At 37.4% G+C, this 19684-nt stretch overlaps 1 protein-coding gene across 4 annotated transcripts; it reads left to right on the top strand.

Annotated features, from left to right (window-relative positions):
* The first annotated feature begins 238 nt into the window (after positions 1 to 238).
* On the top strand, positions 239 to 18875 carry ppp2r5cb (protein phosphatase 2, regulatory subunit B', gamma b). Of its 4 annotated transcripts, XM_026997670.3 has the most exons (16): positions 244 to 672; positions 1438 to 1497; positions 2191 to 2353; positions 8139 to 8338; positions 9961 to 10071; positions 10155 to 10247; positions 10326 to 10456; positions 10569 to 10628; positions 10846 to 10954; positions 11282 to 11335; positions 11512 to 11682; positions 12547 to 12674; positions 13144 to 13245; positions 13323 to 13395; positions 15778 to 15894; positions 16592 to 18875. In XM_026997670.3, exons 1-16 carry the CDS (start codon positions 637 to 639, stop codon positions 16727 to 16729), a joined length of 1746 nt encoding a protein of 581 aa, XP_026853471.2. In that variant the 5' UTR covers positions 244 to 636; the 3' UTR covers positions 16730 to 18875. The 4 variants fall into 4 exon arrangements, with proteins under 4 accessions (XP_081573575.1, XP_081573574.1, XP_026853471.2 ...); XM_081717449.1 differs by lacking the exon at positions 15778 to 15894 and having other exon boundaries at positions 239 to 672; XM_081717448.1 differs by lacking the exon at positions 11282 to 11335 and having other exon boundaries at positions 242 to 672.
* Positions 18876 to 19684: the final 809 nt, after the last annotated feature.

The following is a 19684-nucleotide window of genomic DNA, read 5'->3' as shown; positions in this document are numbered from 1 at the left end:
TCACAAGTTGGGTAAATTAACCGACTAATGACCTAAGACGAAATACTGTACATCAATTATTCGCTTGAGCTCCTTACTTTCAACAGCAGATGGCAGCAGGTTTTCTTGTCCCTGAGGAATGATTACCGGTAGAATAAGTCATTTTTTATGCTTTTACAGTTGCATGAATTAATGAAAAAAGTGCAACCATAATGATGCGTGGGGCGGGGAATGATCTAAAGTTATTTAGCGTAATACGGAAAATTTGATTCGTTCTCTGTGGGATAAATTGCTCGGTCCAGGGTTCGCTAGCTTGCCTCATGTATCTCCTAGATCATTCGACTGATGAAGATACCCCAATGCTGTTTCCATTTTAATTTTGCGCTACTAGAATAATTATTACATTGCAGACCTTTTCAGTTCCGCTATCAGAAGAAACAGTATTTTAGCACTGGAGCCTGCGGTCTCTAGCTAGCTCTGTAGGTTCACAATGATATTTTCACCTAGCTACCAGCCAAGCAGGGGAAAATTCAGCCCGACACTGACAGTCCTAGCTGGCTATCTCCAACCTATCAGCTATCAGATATGAGGGGAATGACAAGGCGCTAGTTAGCTACTGTCGAGGAGTGGGCTTTGAGTGAGGGTAGGGTCAGACATATGAATGCAATGCCGAACAAAACGAAAAAAGACAAGGTAAGCTTTCGTTTGAGACAGTCGTCTGCATTTGAAAACAATTTAATGATTCGTAAACATATCTTAGATGTACCAGAAAACAAAAGCTCAGATCAGGCACAAGTAGTAGGCTTCTCACCAGAACGTTGGGAAGTATGCTAAGTTAACTAGCTAATGTTAGATTTTGCTAAGTTAGTTTGACATTTACCTAGTTATGTAGCTAAATGACTTGTTTGCGTTAGCTTACTGAATTTTGTCTTGAGTTTGAACTACAGGTGGCTCCAAACTGGACAAAACCCCACAATAAGTTGAATAGTTTCGCAGGATATTTCTAAAGCCCATCATGGTCGGTAGTCTGTTAATTAGCTAGCTAACCTAGCGATACGATTTCCTTGGTGAACTGGCAGTTGCTGAATAACTTAACCGGATAGCTAATTAGTGATGTCTAGCAGACGTTAGCTAGAGACTTACCTAGGTTACCTATCTATCTAGCTATAACATTGAAGTTTATATTGTTAGTTAGCTATTTGGGTGAAACATTCACTTCAAACTAGCTGTGCAGTTAGCTAGCTAGTATTAAGGTGTACATTTGCGCGAAGGCGCTAGGCATATAGCTAGCCAGCCATCAGTTAGCAACTTTACAGCTAGCTATCTGCCAATCTTATTTCTGATGTCAGTTTATCTTACTAAATTAGTTGCTAGCTAACGCTGTGTATTTTCATTACATTGTTGAAGGACGTGGTTAGCTAACTTTAAACTTAATTCCTGACTTGTGATCTTTTTCAGGAATTTCAGAAGTCTGGAAAAGTAGGTAAAACTACAGGACCAGAACATTCGGATCATGAGGTAACTTAATATAATATTAATATTAGATAGCTGTCTAAATAGTTATAAGAAGTAAAAGAGCAATATAACCGTGTAAACATTCGCTTCGCTGTCGTTGAGCCTGAACTGAGCTTTAGCCCATCGTTGAAGTTTATCGTAATTAGGTGATTGCTATCTAGCTATATATTCTACATTTTAAAAGGCTTTTCATATAATAATAGTTATATGTTGTGTTATTTTAAAGTTTTATCATTTTAACGTGTCTATAAGACAAAGCCTGTTATGTACAAAATGGTCAGGAATGAGACTTATGAAGAAAAGGCAAATGGTAATCCTTCTCTTTTATGGCTATCGTTAGCATTATAAACTGAGAAAAGCTGATGGTAACCAGATAACGGAATCGGACTACATTATTCGTTGTCATAGAAGCCTTGACCTAGACACTTAAGCTACATTTAATCAACTCTAAAATACTAGAAGGAACAACAAAATAATATGCTGGGGGGGACGCACAACTAGTACAGCAAACTTCAATACAATGTAAAGACGTTTTCAAAATATGGTCTAGGTTTGACTTATCTTAAAATACAGGTTAACCAGGTGCAGATCTGGGATGATCTTTCTTTTGTATGACCAAAGTTAGTTTTCACTTTTGGGTGATGAAGGGTGTGTTGGGCTCTGAAAGTCTTAATAATCCTTTTTTTGTCCCTTCAGGGATCAAATAGGAAGGGCAGCAGTAGCATGCCACCCACCACACAACTGCTGAAGGGGAAGCAGTCTGGATCTCAGGTCACTGTCAAAAAGGAAAAGAGGCAAAGCTCTTCTCGCTTCAGCCTTAGCAATAACAGGGAGCTCCAGAAACTGCCTGCCTTCAAAGGTATTGCTCTATGCATTTAGGTGCCCACACATCAATTAAGCCTGCATACAAACTGGCACAGAACACACTCAAATCACCTCAAAATAACTGTCATGCATGATTTTTTTATGGGTGGAGATGAAAGAAAATGGGTCTACAGATGTTTTACTACAGAGAATTCTGAACAGCTCTTAGTAAAACATGAACTGAAATTTAGTTGAGTCTTGGTGTTGATGAGCTTTACACCATTGATTTGTTATTTTGAGCTGAGGAATGTTCATTTAGGCTCATTGTAGGATCTTATCTCTTGAAAAACTTAGGATATTGATATGAGGCTTGAGCTCATTCAGACGTGAACAAGATATGCTGAACTGGGCTCATAAACACATACCTAATCTTAAGCAATAGATTTGTTGTCCACATTTGTCCTGAAAACTAAACTTAAGGTTTTCTATGAGTATGTAATAATGCATTTAGATATGACAAACTGAATAAAGGTACTCAAGTGTCATGGTTTTACAATTAGTTTTGAAAGTGGTTGAATAGTTATAAAGTTTTGAGTTTTGTTGCACTTTGAAATAATATATTGACAGATGACTAGGTAGAATATATCTATGAATTAACATTTTTACCACCTATTATAGATTAATCATTTGGAATATAGCTTATGTTGTTTTGGAGAACTGACTGTATTTTGAAAAATATGCTTTTGATTTAATTTGTAATACTATTGTTCCAGATTTAGTTATTCAGCATGGTTTAGTCACTTATATGGTTCTTGTTCTGTATGTTGTCACATTCCAGTGGGTCAGCAATGATGACTAGCCTGTACATGCATTGTAAGCAAATGAACACACCTGTCTAACAAGAAATGGTTGCAAAGCCAATTTTCCCAGTGTCTTTGTTTTGCTAAAATGGGGTGGATATATTCATAATGTGCTCTAGTTCCTAAAAGAAGGTTGTGAAAATATTTTTCTTTAAAAATTCCAGAAAGGCACGCTGTGGTGCATTCAGTGAAAGCACGGTGGTGTTTCAGTACATTCACTTGAACGTACTTGCCATTAGAAAGAATGTTTGTCCTTGCGTTTCATGTAGTTCTTTGGGACCATTACATCATTAATGCTAGTAGAACAATATCAGAAGGAAATGGTTTAAAATGAGGTTAGATTAAAAAAAAAATTCACATTAGATTTGCTTCCCCCATTTTTAGATCAGAGGAATTTGCTTATGCCTTTCTGTTGTTATGTAATGCAAATTCATGAAATTATCATAATAATAAGTGATAAGATATTCTCCTGGATTTAGCCCAAATAGCTATATTTAGGACTAACAATGCTATAACTTTATTTATTCTATAATTGTGGTTTTGGATGTGGTGGTTCTTAGACAAGTGGCAGGTTATGAACTCGCTGTCTAATTGTAAACCTTATGAAATATTCATAAAGGGTAGTCACTTGCAACTTGTACAACACATTGCTTGTAGTTTATGCTGTTCTGCTTTGAACATTTGCATTTTAAACACCTATATAATAGAACCTTGTTGGAAGAATAGCAGTGTGATTTAATTAACAGAATTTGCATTTGATTGGTTAAATAGGCATGTTCATACGTATTTGAATACAGTGCTAGCCTGCTTTTATGTTGCTTTATATTTTGCTTAGTCTAACATATAACTCAGTGTCCCTCTCACAATTGGATCTTGAGGGAATTAACTGCTCATATCTGTTAAATTTGACCAGCAGATAGATGCCTTTTTTAGTAACAGAGTACTGTGAGTTTTCCATATTCCACTTCTTATCCTGTGTTTCTGGTACTACCTGTTTTTGTTGGGAATTGTTTTTTTTCTTCAAGTGATATTTAGTAAAACTGGTATAGTTGTTTTAGATCCTTAGAAATAATGATGTACCGTTGGAGTTTAATTTATTTTTATATATTTTTAAATATCAAAAATATTAAATATTAATTAATTTAGGGTAGCTTTTTGAAATGCTTCCCTCTAGTGGAGACAGTGAATTTTCTCCTAATTCTGGGTTTGTTTGTTTGTTTTTTCCTGAAATGGGTTCAAATATATATTATTTATTTTTAGGAGTTCCTTAACATTTAAAGCAGTTTGAATTTGGGTTTCAAATAAAGCATTGGCCTTATAAGATACCTGCTGTTTAAAAACAACAGAAAAAAAAAAACTTAAGTAACCCTGTTCTGTACATTTCACTTTGTACACTCACTGATTCCATCATGGTTCTCATTTTCCTGTTCTCACTTCAAGAAAGAGCTAAGATGCTTGAAAATTTGTGTTTATCTACTGTGACTACCACTTAAGTCCTTAAAAACTGCCAACAACAATGACTACCTGATAATGTGAAATGTATGATTCTCTTGATGTTTGATTTACTTTTATATATGTATCTACTTTTATTGTTGGTAGATGTTGTTGAGGTATTCAAATCATTGCAGATGTTAAACTCTAGCCTTCCAATTCGTCTGAAATATCCCATAGAGCTGTATAATTAATTATTATGCCACTCAGTGGCTAGGAGTGGGAGTCTTTTTTTGCATCTGATTGTCTCTGTGTCTCAGCTCAAATAAGCAACACATAGCAGCTTCAGGTCTTCTGCCAAGAGCATGATGATATGTGGTTTCCTGTCAGCGCTTTGCTGCTTTTGTGTGGTTTGCCTTGGTTATGCATCTTTGAAACTATGTCAGAAGTGACACTCAGGCAGAAAATGTTGTCATCATTTTTCTTTCACAGTGACAGTATTAGTGGTAATTCTGGCAAGAGAGCTCCCTGCACATGTGCAAGTGTGAATTTATCACTTATGGCATCATAGCAAGGTAGAAAAATGTATACTGCATGAGCTTAACCTGATCTGCAGCAGTATATCAAAAATGAGTGAGTGCTGTGTTAAGCAAAATGCCTAAATGATTATAAAGTTCTGCTATACAAATATTTAGTAAAGAATAATCTCTCCACACCTTTTCCCTCCTACTTGTATCCTTTAAGTTGGTAGGTCTGTCCAAAATGTGAGGGGAACTGAAAAAGGTTAGCATCTGTGCTTTCCTTTGGAATCTGCATGCCCTCTCAATGCAATTATTTCTTTAGTATCTGTAAATGTCCCGCCCTATTACAACTATAAGCCAATCGCAAGCATTCTCTGCTTGCAGTCCTGTGGCCATGTCACATGATTCTGGTCAGCCAATGATGAGTGTTCTCTAAGTAGATGACATCACTAACTAGCTGATTCCCTCCAGCGGCAGTGGAGCTTCATTTTCTGCTGAGAGTGTTGGTGCTGAAATGGAGGCTAGCTTCTCACCTTAGTTGAGCAATCTTCTCCCACCCTCCTGGACTTATATATGTTGACATGCTCTAAGGACAAGAGCAGGATGGTTCTGGATGCACCAAGCTCAAATGGGCCTTTTCAGCCTGTGGCCCTCATGCACTTTAGAGGTGAGCTGTTCTGTTTCATTGTCCGTGGAGGGGAATGGTGTGTAGAATGTTACCATGCACACACACTGTGTGTTCAAGTAGAAAGGTGTTTTTGTATCATGAGATTTGAAATAAATGCATTGAATAGGGCTGGAAAGGAATAGCTTTCTTTGTCTCCTTTTAGGTTTTGTTAGTTTTTGTAAGAGGAGACTGGGAGCACATTGCATGTTGCAAATAAATATGAACAAGCCCCAGTTGAAGCATAGTTGAAACTGTGAGCAAAAAGGTACAAGGGAGGGGAGAGAACTATTTTACTGCCTCTCCCATCCCCCACTGAGACTGTTGATGTCAAAGGAAGTGAGGTCAGAGCTTAGGGAAGTGTGTGTGTGTGTGTGTGTGTGTGTGTGTGTGTGTGTGTGTGTGTGTGTGTGTGTGTGTGTGTGTGTGTGTGTGTGTGTGAGAGAGAGAGAGGGCGCACGAGCATATTATATGGCTGGAGATACTCTCGGTCATCTCTGTGTACCTCTATTGCTTTTCAGAATTAGAAAAGGCTCATTACTCTCAGTTCACACTTTTCAAAAGCACACAGTAGGCATCCGTGACTGACCCTTTGCAGGTTGTTCTAGTTGATTTTGACAAATCTACATTAACAGGCTCAATACAGAGAGCTCTGATGACCAAACGGCACAGGGTTGTACTCAAATTTGTCAGGATACCTGTCATTTACATACTGGGTCGTCTTGCTCTCCTTGTGTCAATAAAAAAGTCAGTAAAAGTATTGTATCTGTTCTTGAATATTCCAGCAAAAGAAAACTAATCACTTGTTTAACTGAAAGATATACACAATAAAAATGCTGTTTTAAAATAAGCACAGAAAATAAAAAAATGAAGCCACTTTAATGTAAGACATTCAAGTCTTCGAATTCTTTGGTATGTAGCCCACGCCCTACATTGGAAGTTTGTAACTAGACCCCTCATCTCTTCGTGCAATTCTGTATGTATGTTGGCGGGAAAACGTGCAAAAACAAGTCAGACTGCTGTGTATAGAGGTGGGTTGAGCACTCTGACACATTAGTGAAGTAAAATCTTTATTTTCATCATGGTTATAATCAGGAGTGCTTTTGAATAATGTGAATCATGTAAATATTGTATCAAAGCAAGTGTCCTTTTTATTTATTAATTTAGGGTGTTTAATTATTTGCATTAATCTATTAGCATGAAGGTAACATAAAACCACACCAGGGCTTATATGTATTATTTTTAAAACCCTTACTACTGCAAAGCACTTCAGTGCAATATGGCTACAACTTGTATGTAATTTTCCAAATGTATCTTGGATTATCTTTTAGGACAATCCCCCCCCCTGTGTTTGAATTTTTCAAGTGACATAGTAGCCTGCTACAATGCCATGTCTCATTAAATGGTCATCTTTTTCCACAGTGTGAATTTCGCTGTCTTGGACTTTGGTCAAGTCCTCTTTTTTAAAAGTTTGTTCCTAGACCATATTCTACTGCATAAATATGATATAAGTAATGTAATACAGTTCATTGATATGAGAAACATGACTGTAATTCATGGAAGTGTTTAGGGGATTGGTGAATGATCAGGAACAAGATGTTGCTAATGAACAAGGAGAAAATCGTTATATGGGTAGAAGGCTCTTTACATTCTGTGCTTAAAGGACAACCCATTAAAGTTACTCTGATAGAATTTCAAAAGCTTTTACTGCTGTTTTTTTTTTAAAGTAAATGAGCTGTTGCTTTTGTTACTGTCTCTTCAAATGCATTCGTGTTTCTATGTTTATAGGTGTGTGACAGACAGCAAGGCCAAATCCCAGTGGAAATGTATTATGAAATCTAACCCTAGTGGTTCCTGGTTTGTGTTCTTGACGTCCTTGCCTTAGTGAAGTGGAAGGCCACTGGTTGTTTAGTTAATTTAAATACAGATATTGCTTCAAACATCTATAAGTGGTGTAAAACAACTTCCATCCCATCTTACCATGTTAACCACGTAACACTATACAAATGGGCCACTCCCATTTACATGTCAGTTGTGAATGTCTGTTCCATCATCCTGTGAGAGCTTTATGACCTTTTCATTATAGTGTGAATTGAACAAGCTCTAGCAGAACATGAAGCAGTAATTCCTTTTGACTTGATACAGTGAGTTTAACAATTAACATTATAGGACAGAACTGTAAACAGATGAAAGCATTTCATGTATTGTTGAGGGGTACTTCATTTTCAGTCATATGTTGTCTATTCCATATGTGACGTCCACCCTTGTAATTAAGGCTGTAAGCCTTTTTAGTAAATACTGACACAAATGACTGAAAGGTCACAATGCATTTTCAGCTTCTGCCTATGTGCTCTCTTCCTGTAGATGTTCCTCCAGTAGAGCAAGAGAAGCTGTTTGTGCAGAAGCTGCGGCAGTGCTGTGTGCTGTTTGACTTCGTGTCCGATCCACTGAGCGACTTGAAATGGAAGGAGGTTAAGCGGGCAGCACTCAGTGAGATGGTGGAGTACATCACGCACAACAGAAACGTCATCACAGAGCCCATCTACCCAGAGGTGGTGCACATGGTGAGCATATTGTCATCATCTTCTGCTTTGACTTCTGCCAGCATGAAATCCAACTGATAACAGTTCTGCTTGATTTTATATTTAAGGTATTGATTTCTCCTCTCAGGTATACTGAGTGCCTTCACTGAAAACCAGAGCAGTGGCATTTTAGATCATGGTGATTTTTAGAAATGGTTTCACAGATTTGTCCACATCAGTGATCACATGTAGTGTCCTTGACAAAGGGAGAAAATATTATAACACACTGTAGGAAAATCAGTAAAATAGGGATCAGTAATAGGTAATATGATCAGTAATAGGGATATCACTTCGTCTTAGAAGAAACATAGGGCTAATGTACAGGGGAATTCCAGTGGTTAATCCCCAGTGGATGGGGTGATATCATTTATAGCAGATTAGGATTAAATGTAGCCAAGGAAAGTGACCTGGAAGATTGCAACATATTAAATAATGACCTAGGGTTGTGTGAGTATGCAAGTGCTTTTCACTTAAGAGGCATGCTTAGTGAAGTTGGCCAAAACTCTCTGGTGCCAACATTGGCTGTTTTTAATGCTGAAGAACATCACTGAGTTTTGTTAAGTGGAAAACCAATGAGCAAATTGATTCATTTGTCTAATTTTGTTCATATTTAATCTGTGCAGGACAATAAAAAATGTAAAACCCTGCAAAATCACCATAACTCTTATCCTAGATTTCTCTCATCCTATCTTCTTTAGAACATATACACTTTGAAGTTCCCTTCTTTTATCATCAAAGTATAGAGATGTGTCTGAACCCTGGAGAGTGCAATCTTGTGTGTTTTTCTTTGTGTGTATACTATGTTGCTTTTGTGTGACAAGGCAGTAATTAAGGCTCAGGGTGGTAGCAAAGAAGCCAATTAAGTGCTAAAGATAGTAGGCCACATTTATGGACCATGTATATAGTCAGATTGGATAATAAAATTGTCATGATGTATGTAAACATTAATAATAAATTGCAGTAGCCAATTCAGCTGAGAGAGGATTTCTTTCACTGATAAGTGGTCTTTATAGCTTCAGTAAATCCCACTCATGCTATATTTTCTGTACTGAATAATGTGCTTATGTTTAACTATTTGCTATAAAAGTCTTCAAGTAACTTCAGCTTTGCTATACTATGTAATGTGGTGATCAAATTCCCTGAGCCACATGACATTCAGATCCTGCTGTTTAAAAACCTGATTTGCTAACTGTCAAACCTGTGGATGGCAGCAGTGTTTCGTGACAATTGTTTTAAGTGAATTTTCTTACCTTCATGTACATCTACCAGGTTGTTTGCAATTAACTGCTAAGCTTAACTAATTTCTTGGTATTTTATTACCAATCAACAACTTTGGACCAAGTCAATTTTGAAACATGCCGTTTTCCAGTTTTTTTATTAAATACTATACATCCTATACTATACATTACTTTATTTTAGTTGTTGTTCTAGTAATTTACATTATTTGGGCAAAAATCGTAAAACCGTACCACTGAAACATGTTCATTTATGAAAATGCTTAAATAATAAATATGGTTTATTGATTGCGGCCATGTAAAGTGTAGTGCTGTTGAATTATTCAAATGTAACATTTTATGATTAACTTGTTAATATTGTCCTTTTAGTTTGCAGTCAACATGTTTAGGACGTTGCCACCCTCATCCAACCCAACGGGGGCCGAATTTGACCCAGAGGAGGATGAGCCCACGTTGGAAGCAGCCTGGCCACACCTACAGGTATATGCACGCACACACGCACATACGCAGTGAACTCTGCATACACACTCATTATGCTGCATGCTGTCTTTTTCTTTCCTCAGCTCGTCTATGAATTTTTCCTACGGTTTTTAGAGTCTCCAGACTTCCAACCAAACATAGCCAAAAAGTACATTGACCAGAAATTTGTCATGCAGGTAAGATTCAGCCATGCATATTCTTTGTGCATTATCATGTGCTAAAAAGGATGCCCAGTAATTCAGTTTGCTTTTCAGCTCTTAGAACTCTTTGACAGTGAAGACCCTCGAGAAAGAGACTTCCTGAAGACTACTCTCCATCGTATTTATGGCAAATTTCTAGGCCTCAGAGCATACATCAGGAAGCAAATTAATAACATATTCTATAGGTGAGACTCTATGTATATATGATGCATATTAAAAGTTGCTTTACCCAGCATTGTCTTGTGTTTGATAATGGCACTGAAAAACTAAAGATCCCCTTAAACCATATGTTTTCAGGTTCATTTATGAAACAGAACATCATAATGGAATAGCCGAGTTGCTGGAAATATTAGGAAGGTATGCTTACACCTTTTTCTTTTTTTATAGACAATAATCATGCCTTTTATTGTTAAGAAAATCCATTACAGCTGATGTCTTGAAGATTTTTGATATTAGGAAAATGTGTTGTATTGCAAAGAGACACTTCATATGATAAACACTGCAATAAAGCTACAGCACGTATTAAACAAGCTTGTATGTTAATTTATCTGAAGCCATCTTTTTTTTCCCTAAGCATAATCAATGGTTTTGCCTTACCACTGAAAGAAGAGCATAAGATTTTCCTGTTGAAAGTTTTATTGCCCTTGCATAAAGTCAAGTCTCTCAGTGTTTACCACCCACAGGTATGAATTATGTGTCATCTCTGCCTTTTTATCTGTAAAAGACAGTTCTAGTTTACATAGTTTCCATTAAAAAAAAGGTTTTTTTTGTACAAAAATGATTGACACTAGATGGTGAGGTGGGAAGTGGGAATAGGCTTTTCTTTAGTTGTAACAAGTGCCAGCACTCAGGAGGTAACAAATGAAATGTTAAAATAGTGCTAAATGTACATGGTCTAATTACTGTATCAATGCAGAGAAGCTGTGTATCATAAAGAAAGGAGAAACTGATGGAATTATTGGTCATTATGGTAACACTAAACATGTGCTCTTTGTGTGCTTTCTGTTTAGCTGGCATACTGTGTAGTGCAGTTTTTAGAGAAAGACAGCACACTCACTCAGCCGGTATGTTATGCCTCTGTTTGCGGTATAACTAAAACTTTGACACACACAAATGCATTTTAGGATCTTTTGTAGTGGTGCTTCCAGTTGTTAAAAAAAAAAGTCGTTTGAAATTTCTTACAAGACAACAACAAAATATGATCAGTGTTTCCACCCCGTATACCATATTTTTTAAACAGGTGGTGATGGCTCTTCTGAAGTATTGGCCAAAGACCCATAGTCCAAAGGAGGTGATGTTCCTCAATGAGCTGGAGGAGATCCTGGATGTCATTGAACCCTCTGAGTTTGTCAAAGTAATGGAGCCACTCTTCAGGCAGCTAGCAAAATGTGTCTCCAGTCCACACTTTCAGGTCAGCTGATGCTGTTTGCAGAATTCTTGAATAAAGGGAAACTAAGAGCAAAGCTGTTAAATATGTTTGCCCTTGTTTCAGTTTCTGAGTATTGAATTCTAACGTGCTTTGGTGGGTGGCACTAGTAAAAGGGTGGGGAAAAGACACAAAAACATCTGTGCAAAGATAGCTCTCCCTTGTGGTGAACTTGGAAGACACGGAATAATGCACTTCTGCCTTGGGAAGACTTTTGTGAATTGTTAAACATTATTCTGTTTCAGGCTCTTGTTTGTTTTTGTAATTGTAGTACGTTATGGCTGAGCCATGGTTGTGAAATTTGATTTATGCAATTTCTAAAAGCTCTATGTCCGCATCAGTGCTATGGAAACCTCCTTCCTTTAGGTGATGCCTCATGAAATATTATACTCCTTTTTTAAAAAATACCCTTTTAAAAGTTCTGTAACGATGTTCTAAGGTAAGTAGAACCAAAACTGGATTTAGGCACAGACCTTTTTGTTGGTCAGAAATTGAACATTGAATGGTTAAAACGGTATACTGATGTTTGAGCAAAGCGGTGGAATTGTCAGTTTGGTGTATTGGAAGTTATTCCATTTGTAAAGGCTCCCAAACCCCCAAATATGTGTTTTAAAGTGCAGAGACCAGACACCCCCCCCCCCCCCCCCCAAAAAAAAAGTGTAAAGAGATTAATTTGACATCATACTCTTATTCCTTATAAAAAGGGTTTTTCAAACATCTGTCTCTAGGGCAAACAAAAATGCACAAAAATTGTAGTTCTGATTCAACTGTAGATTTGCAATGTGTTTTTGTGTGGCATATATAAAACATCTCACTACAAATGGATATTGATTTACTGTGTTACCACAGGTTGCTGAGAGGGCTTTGTACTACTGGAACAATGAATACATTATGAGTCTTATCAGTGACAATGCAGCAAGAATCCTGCCCATCATGTTCCCCTCTCTATACCGTAACTCCAAAACCCATTGGAACAAGTGAGTCATATTCTGTTACAATAAGTGAAAACTTATTTTTTGATGAGGAAACACTTGGGCATTCTGCTCACACAGTTTAAAATAGGTTTGTGGAGGGGGAAAAACATTTTATATTTGGAAAGCTATATGAAGGTCAATATTTAAAAAATCTCTGGTAATGGATGCATTTGTGTGTTTAAGTGAGTGCTTATTTCTGCTGTAACACATGTTTCAGAGGGTTGAAGATGATCAAGGGCTATAGCTATGGAAAATAAGCTGTTCATTTGCTCCTTTTACTTGCTCCATGCCTGTTCAGTGCAGTTGTATTTATTCATCCTGGTGCAATGAATGTATTTCCAGTGTGAAAGATATAGCTAACTACTGACCCTAGTTTTGTTATCAAATTGTTGAACAGTTTACCTAATATTGTATGTAAAGAGTGGTCAAAGTATGACCATTAGTTTTTCTTTATCATGTGTATTTCCTTCAGGACAATCCATGGTTTGATTTACAATGCGCTGAAACTCTTTATGGAGATGAATCAGAAACTCTTTGATGACTGCACACAACAGTTCAGGGCAGAGAAAAACAAGTATGTCTTTAAGCACAGACTCCTTTGAAAAATTATACACAAACTTTTCTGAATAGTTTTTATCTTTTGTCTGTCAGAGAGAAACTAAAGTGGAAGGAGCGAGAAGAAGCTTGGATAAAGATAGAGAACCTTGCCAAGTCAAACCCACAGGTGGGAGCCTTTTCTGTATATTGCTCATATGTAAAGTCAGGATTCATAGCTTCAGGAATAGTACTGGCTGTCTGATGGGACCTGTCACAGTGGTGCTGAAAGAGTTCAGTGTGCCTGTCAGAGAGACATCATTTACAACCACTGAGTAACTAAGGACAGTGACAGTTTTTTGGATCTGTACTAGAAAACAGATTTGAAATAAAATAAAAATGTAGAATTTGAGTATTCGCTGATCTGTTCTGGAATCACAGCCTCTTTTATACACAGCAGTTGTCTCAAGTTCAGGGGATCAGAAATAATGGCACAGTTGGCTGTTTGGTTGATTTTGGCCAGAAGTGTGCTGTTGGATCAATATGTAAAGTACTGTATGGTTAAAACTAAGGTCTAGAGTTCATTCTAAATGTGGCTTTTACATATGGAGTCTGCTGCTATTGACTTTCAAAAAGAAGACCAAAAAAGCATCAATGCAAGTAAACCAAATAATCATGAGATGTAAAAGAAAAGCTCAGTGAGTGGACTGGCAGTTTCATCTGTTTGGTACATTAAAGCTGAAGTTGGTAGGAATGAGAAGTGAATGGACTTGGTTTAAAAATTCAAGTGAGTTCAATTTTCAGGCCTGTCCTCTCTCTATGTTCTAGCCCCGCCTCCAAAGCCCCTCCCTACAGAGGCTGGACTTGAATGTAGTGGTGTCAATATTTCTGATCAACAAACAATCAGAAAGAAATCTTTGACATTAAAAGTAATCTACAGCAATATCTATTTAGTAAAAACTATTTCAGTGCATAGATGTTTGTCTGATAGCAGAAATTGTCATGAATAGTCTGAAATAAGCAGTAAAACACTTATGAGAACATTTGGTTCTGAGAGCAGAGGCACACACAAATATCAGGACAAACACCAAACTGATACCAGTGCTGAGGCACTTGACAAAGATATTTTCAGCAACATCTAAATAAAACACTAACCAGTAGCCTTAGCATTGGGTGCAAGCTAATAAATACTTTATAGAGGTTGTTTGTTTTTGTTTTTGTTTGTTTTAAACAAATCAGAAATGAGTCAAGCAAGGTAAATTACCTGTCAAGCGGAAATATAGCTATGCATCAGTTTTCAATCTTATCAGATCACATGGCTCCTTTCATCCCTGAATCTGCAAAGCCACTCAGATTTTATCCTTGTTTTATCTTTGGCTTGGCTTAATTCTTTTTTTTCTTTTTTGTTTTAACTCGATTTTCTTCATTTGTCATTTTCTGTTTACTTGTCTCCGTTTAAGCAACTGTTTGCAAAGGAGGGATGAGCAGTTTTTTCTTTGATGGTGGTTGTTTATCCATCATTGCCTTTGCAAGGCTCTGGAAGGCACTCACTGACTGAGCTTGACCGAGTGAGAGCATGAGCATGCATGTGCAAGAGCAGTGATTGACACTGTCATTGTCACATTTCATCAACTTCTCACTGATGTAAATCAATGATAAGCCTTCAGACCCAAAACAGCTTATTATTGCTAAAAGGTAGTCAAAAAAAAAGAAAGATTATGGAGAGTGGATGTGTGGTGATATGGGTGCTCTGGCTGCTATCCCAGGGAGCTGGCTCTTTGGGCATGTCAGCTGGTTAGGGTACATGTTTATCACCTGTTGGACCCGTGTTCGAATCCCAGGTGGGGTTGCTGCCCTCTGCCTTCACCACAGGAAGAAAGGTGTTACTCATGATCCAAAGCATGCCCCTGCATGTGTGAATCATGGGTATTTCCAGCCCCCTGTAAAATCAGCTACATTTGAATTTTGTGTGATTTGATAACAGTGGTAGGCTGAATTGTAGTTCTGAAATGTACAGAAAAATCTCAAAATTCTTAGATCCAACCAAACACCTCAGTGACACACTGTACACTGTAAGGTTCACTTAATCATGACCAAAACTAAAATGTCCCTGAAACAAACACGAACTGGCAGAGCATCACCAGGGAATATACTCGGTGTCTAGAAATGTTCCTTATAGAAATGTCTGTGGATTGCAGGCTTACGGTAGTTATGAAGTGCGAAGAAGTTGCAAATAAGTGCTAAATGACATCTTTAAAAGTTTTATATTATACGTTTGTGTATAAAAGGGGCTTATTTCTGTAGTTTATCCAGTGTAGATGTAAAATGCCATCCTTTAAATAAATCACTTTGACCACAGTCTTTGCTTCATATCATATGTGCCAGTATGTTAAACGACAGATCTAAAAACACAAACTGTTACTGCCCAATTATATAACTTGCTGACTATACTTGATGTTTAAAAAGTGGGCACAGAGTGTGGATTGAGAACTCGCTAGTTTTGATTTCTGGCCATCTTTGTTTGTTTGTTTTTAAAGACTTCATTTATTTTTTGTGTTGATTTGTGTTTTAGTTCCTCGTGTATATTGACTCCACCAGCTTGTGTAGTCCAATGGAGATTGAAACAGATGGCACAGTAATTGATGATGTCATGATGCTTAAAAAGACAGTAGAAGAGGAGGCTACTCAGGTAAATACCTGGCTCCCTTTCAATTTCTTAAAGGCTACACAGCCCAACTGACTTGTTTTGGAAGAGGTACTTCCCTTTTCTTTTTTTTTTTTTTTTTAAACCCTCTCCCCCTAATAAATTACTTTTAACTGTCTTCCAAAACCTCTTCCTGAAACATTTAAAATTTTATTTGCTTTACTGAGAAGGATGCCTTTTGTACCTCAGTCAAACAAAAACTTGAAGTCAATATAGGCACACTGAAATTGGTTAGACAATAACTAAAAGCATTTTGAAACTGGATGTTAAAATTTGACGAAAATGGTCCCGTGGAAATCTCATTTGCAAACCTGACTGAACTTGGTGTAATCCAGTCTTATTTTTAACTGTTATTGCATGTAAATTCTGAATATACATTTTGTACATTGATTGTTTTTGTTAATCCTGGAAATGACCAAGTTTCTGAGACCTCTTATGTCAGTTGATGAGATGTTTACCACATAAAAACACTGCATTACCTTTCTAGACAGTTGGATGGAACTAGTAGTAACAAAAATCTTTTGCAATTTTAGTTCTGTGCACCAGTTTGTAATCTTGAAATTTTATATATACTTATTACATAAGAATAACATTCCAACATATAGATTTTTTTTGTCCTTTCTTCCTTATCGTTAAAACCAGGTTTTGTTTTTTTTCTTCCACAAACTGCTTGTTTTTGCAGCAGCTTCACAGGGACCAGAGGACAGCGCGCCCTCTCATGCGCCGCAAATCTGAGCTGCCTCAGGACGTAGCCACAGTAAAGGCCCTAGAAACACACCGGCGTGCGGATGACATTATAGCCAGCCATGATAGCCACTAAAGGACCAGAGCAGCCCAGACTCAGCCCAGACTCAGCCCAGCCTTCCATGGCTGGGCACAACATGCCCAGTGCAAAGTGGCCCAGCAGCAGTGGGAGGGCGGCAGCAGCACAGGACAGCCAGGTGTGACCTGGAAGCACACCCGGCTCTGCTCCCATGACTGTGCTCCCATGACTCCCGCCACAGTGACCCTCCACAATCCAGACCCCCCCCTATGCTGGTAATTTGTTTATTTAAATTTTTAAAGACTTTTTCAGAAGTGGTTGTTTTTGTTTGTTTGTTTTTGGTTTTTTGGTGGTGTTCTATGCCCCCTGCCCCACGAATCTCTCTTGTCATGTCTTGCACTGAGTCCCACCAACCCTCCCCACCTCACCAAGCCCTCTATTTTTGTTGTTACTAAAAAGTAGCCACTAGGAGGAAGAGACATTTTGTACACAGGAGCACTTGCAGTCTAACTGCTGCCAATTGTTGTTATATTGAGTGAAAACCTCTCAACTCTGGATGGGCACAGATTTGGGATAGAAAAGTGTACATCTTGAACTCACTCAATCTCACTCTCCCCTTCCCCACCCCCAATGCTACAACAGCTGCTATTGCCTCCAGTTTGGTGCCTCAGACTGGTGGTTCATGTAATTTGATGTTTGTTTTAAGCATTATCTTGTCCAGCAATGGGGACTGTCAGCCAAGTGTCACTGTTTGGCAACAGAAACAGACTGTAAAGTCTGTATTTTTCTTTTAAAATTAGCTTGCCTGGCTTTTGGTGGCTTTCATGTTTACTGAATCTCTAATGGAATATTCCTAGAAATTAGGTTTTGTGCCAATTTGTTTATTTGTAGTACATTTTAGATACTACAAGACACAGCTGGCAATAAGTTTTCCCAGAGTGAGTGGTTGTTCAAACAATGGGGAATGGTTGGATGCTTTTGGGTCTCTGTTTCATAATCTGTTTTGGTCTGATATGGACAGTTTAAATATGGCCCTCCGGCATGTTGAAGTACCTAAAGTAATGAATTCTGAACTGCACTATATTTTTGGCTTTGAACCATATTTTAGCATTAGCAATTTTGCTAATTGTCAAGGCTTCAAGTTATCTTGTTGTGTTAACTTTGAAAATGGTCTCCTTTCTCCCTTTTTTTTCCCAAATTTCCGGAGAGCTAGCTATAGACCTCATTTATAAGTTGTTCAGTTTGTATAAGTTAGTCATAGATTTGAAAGACCAGTTCTAGTTGCATTACAATGTAAAATAAAGCCTTTATCTGCATAGAGTGCCCTTTAGATGGCAAATCCTTAGTAAAATATTGCTTTAGGTGAACTTGTTCATCTAAATATCAGAAGACTTCCACACCAATTTTCCACTACAAAATCTGCCCAGAGGAGTTTATCATATTTGCATCCAGCATCCTCTGACAAAGAATGAGATTTGGGTGAAAGCTATTAAGCTGCCAGGCGAGACTTTTATAGTGGCTGCAGGCGTCAATACATAACTATGTATCCTGTACTAACCTCAGTGAACAACAGAGAAAGCACTTCCTGATAAAACTTGAAAAACAAAACTTAACCATTTGGCCTCTGAGCACATCAGGTCATACTGGCCTATCATTAGAACACAGGACAGAAGGGTTTGTTCTGCTTTAATGCCCCCCCTCCCCCCAGTTTGTACTCCTTAATCTGAACCATTGTTTGAACTTCCATTCTCTGTAAAGTGACGAGCTGAGGAAAAGCTCATTAACATGACATTCTGGGGGGTCATGCAAGTGCTCATTTTTTGCTTCTTTTTTTTTTTTTTTTTTTTTCTCTCTCTTTGGCCTGCATTAATTGGTTGATGTTTTGGTTTTAAATGTGCAAATTGTAAATACAGCTACCTTGCTCTCACACAGGCCTTTTTTTTTTTTTTTTTAAACAATCCAATCACCAATAATTTGTTCATTACTGGTATTGCCCCTGTTTCTGAAGCATGGTGCATTTAATTTCTTCTCCATACTAAGACTAGTGGTACAAGCAGTAGTGTATTTAATCACTACTTGAGTCCATTTCATCCCTCTGCAAACCGCAGCTTGTTTTGGTGACTTTCTCTGCATTAAATGACTTTAAAATGAAAAGCTCTGGATGCTTTTAACCCCCTTTCAATAAAACTAATATTGCAAAGTGGCCTTTAGTATGTTCCCCTACTCAATGGCTTCATCTTGTATTGTACATATGTACTTTTATGTTATTATTAAATGGCAGATCATTTGTACAAATTCTCATGTACAGATGAAAAGATTAGCAACTACAGACAGTTGATCATGTGGAACAGACTTCTGTACATTATGTGCATTGGAAATGTCTAGAATTTAAAGGCTAATTTTTATCAATTTTATTGTTCAGAACTTTTTATTTCAGCATTATCTGTGATGAGGTCTTTCATACATTAGCCTTTGTGTGTGCTTTTAACCAATTCTCAGTTGGTGTTCTATCTATCTATCTATCTATCTATCTATCTATCTATCTATCTATCTATCTATCTATCTATCTATCTATCTATCTATCTATCTATCTATCTTTATTTATTATATATATATATATATATATATATATATATATATATATATATATATATATATATATATATAATTAGTAAATAAAGAAATCTTGTGAGTTTTATATTTTCACTCAGGAAAACACAGTGGCTTATGCTTACTTATGTGTGGGGTGGGGGGGGGGGTGAAAGTGGGTGAACAAAGTTTTATGATTCTCGGGTGCCAAATATAACGGCAACAGGCATTCATCACCCTCAGTCCAGTAGGTGGTGTCTTGTGACTTTTATTGGCAGCAGCTGTTAGTTTGAAGTAATGTTTGAGAATAAGGCCCTTTTCATTGTATTAGTAGTACTATTTTTAAATAGGTATTTATATGGAACCTATCTATAGGTTAAAAAAAAAAAAGTGTTAAGGGTAAACATGGTCTACCTCTGAAAG

This window comes from Electrophorus electricus, chromosome 7 (assembly GCF_041902795.1).
Source record: "Electrophorus electricus isolate QZ-2024a chromosome 7, ASM4190279v1, whole genome shotgun sequence".
NCBI classification, from domain to species: domain Eukaryota; kingdom Metazoa; phylum Chordata; class Actinopteri; order Gymnotiformes; family Gymnotidae; genus Electrophorus; species Electrophorus electricus.
Note: the sequence above shows the minus strand (reverse complement) of the source record. Positions and strands in the feature narration are given on the sequence as shown.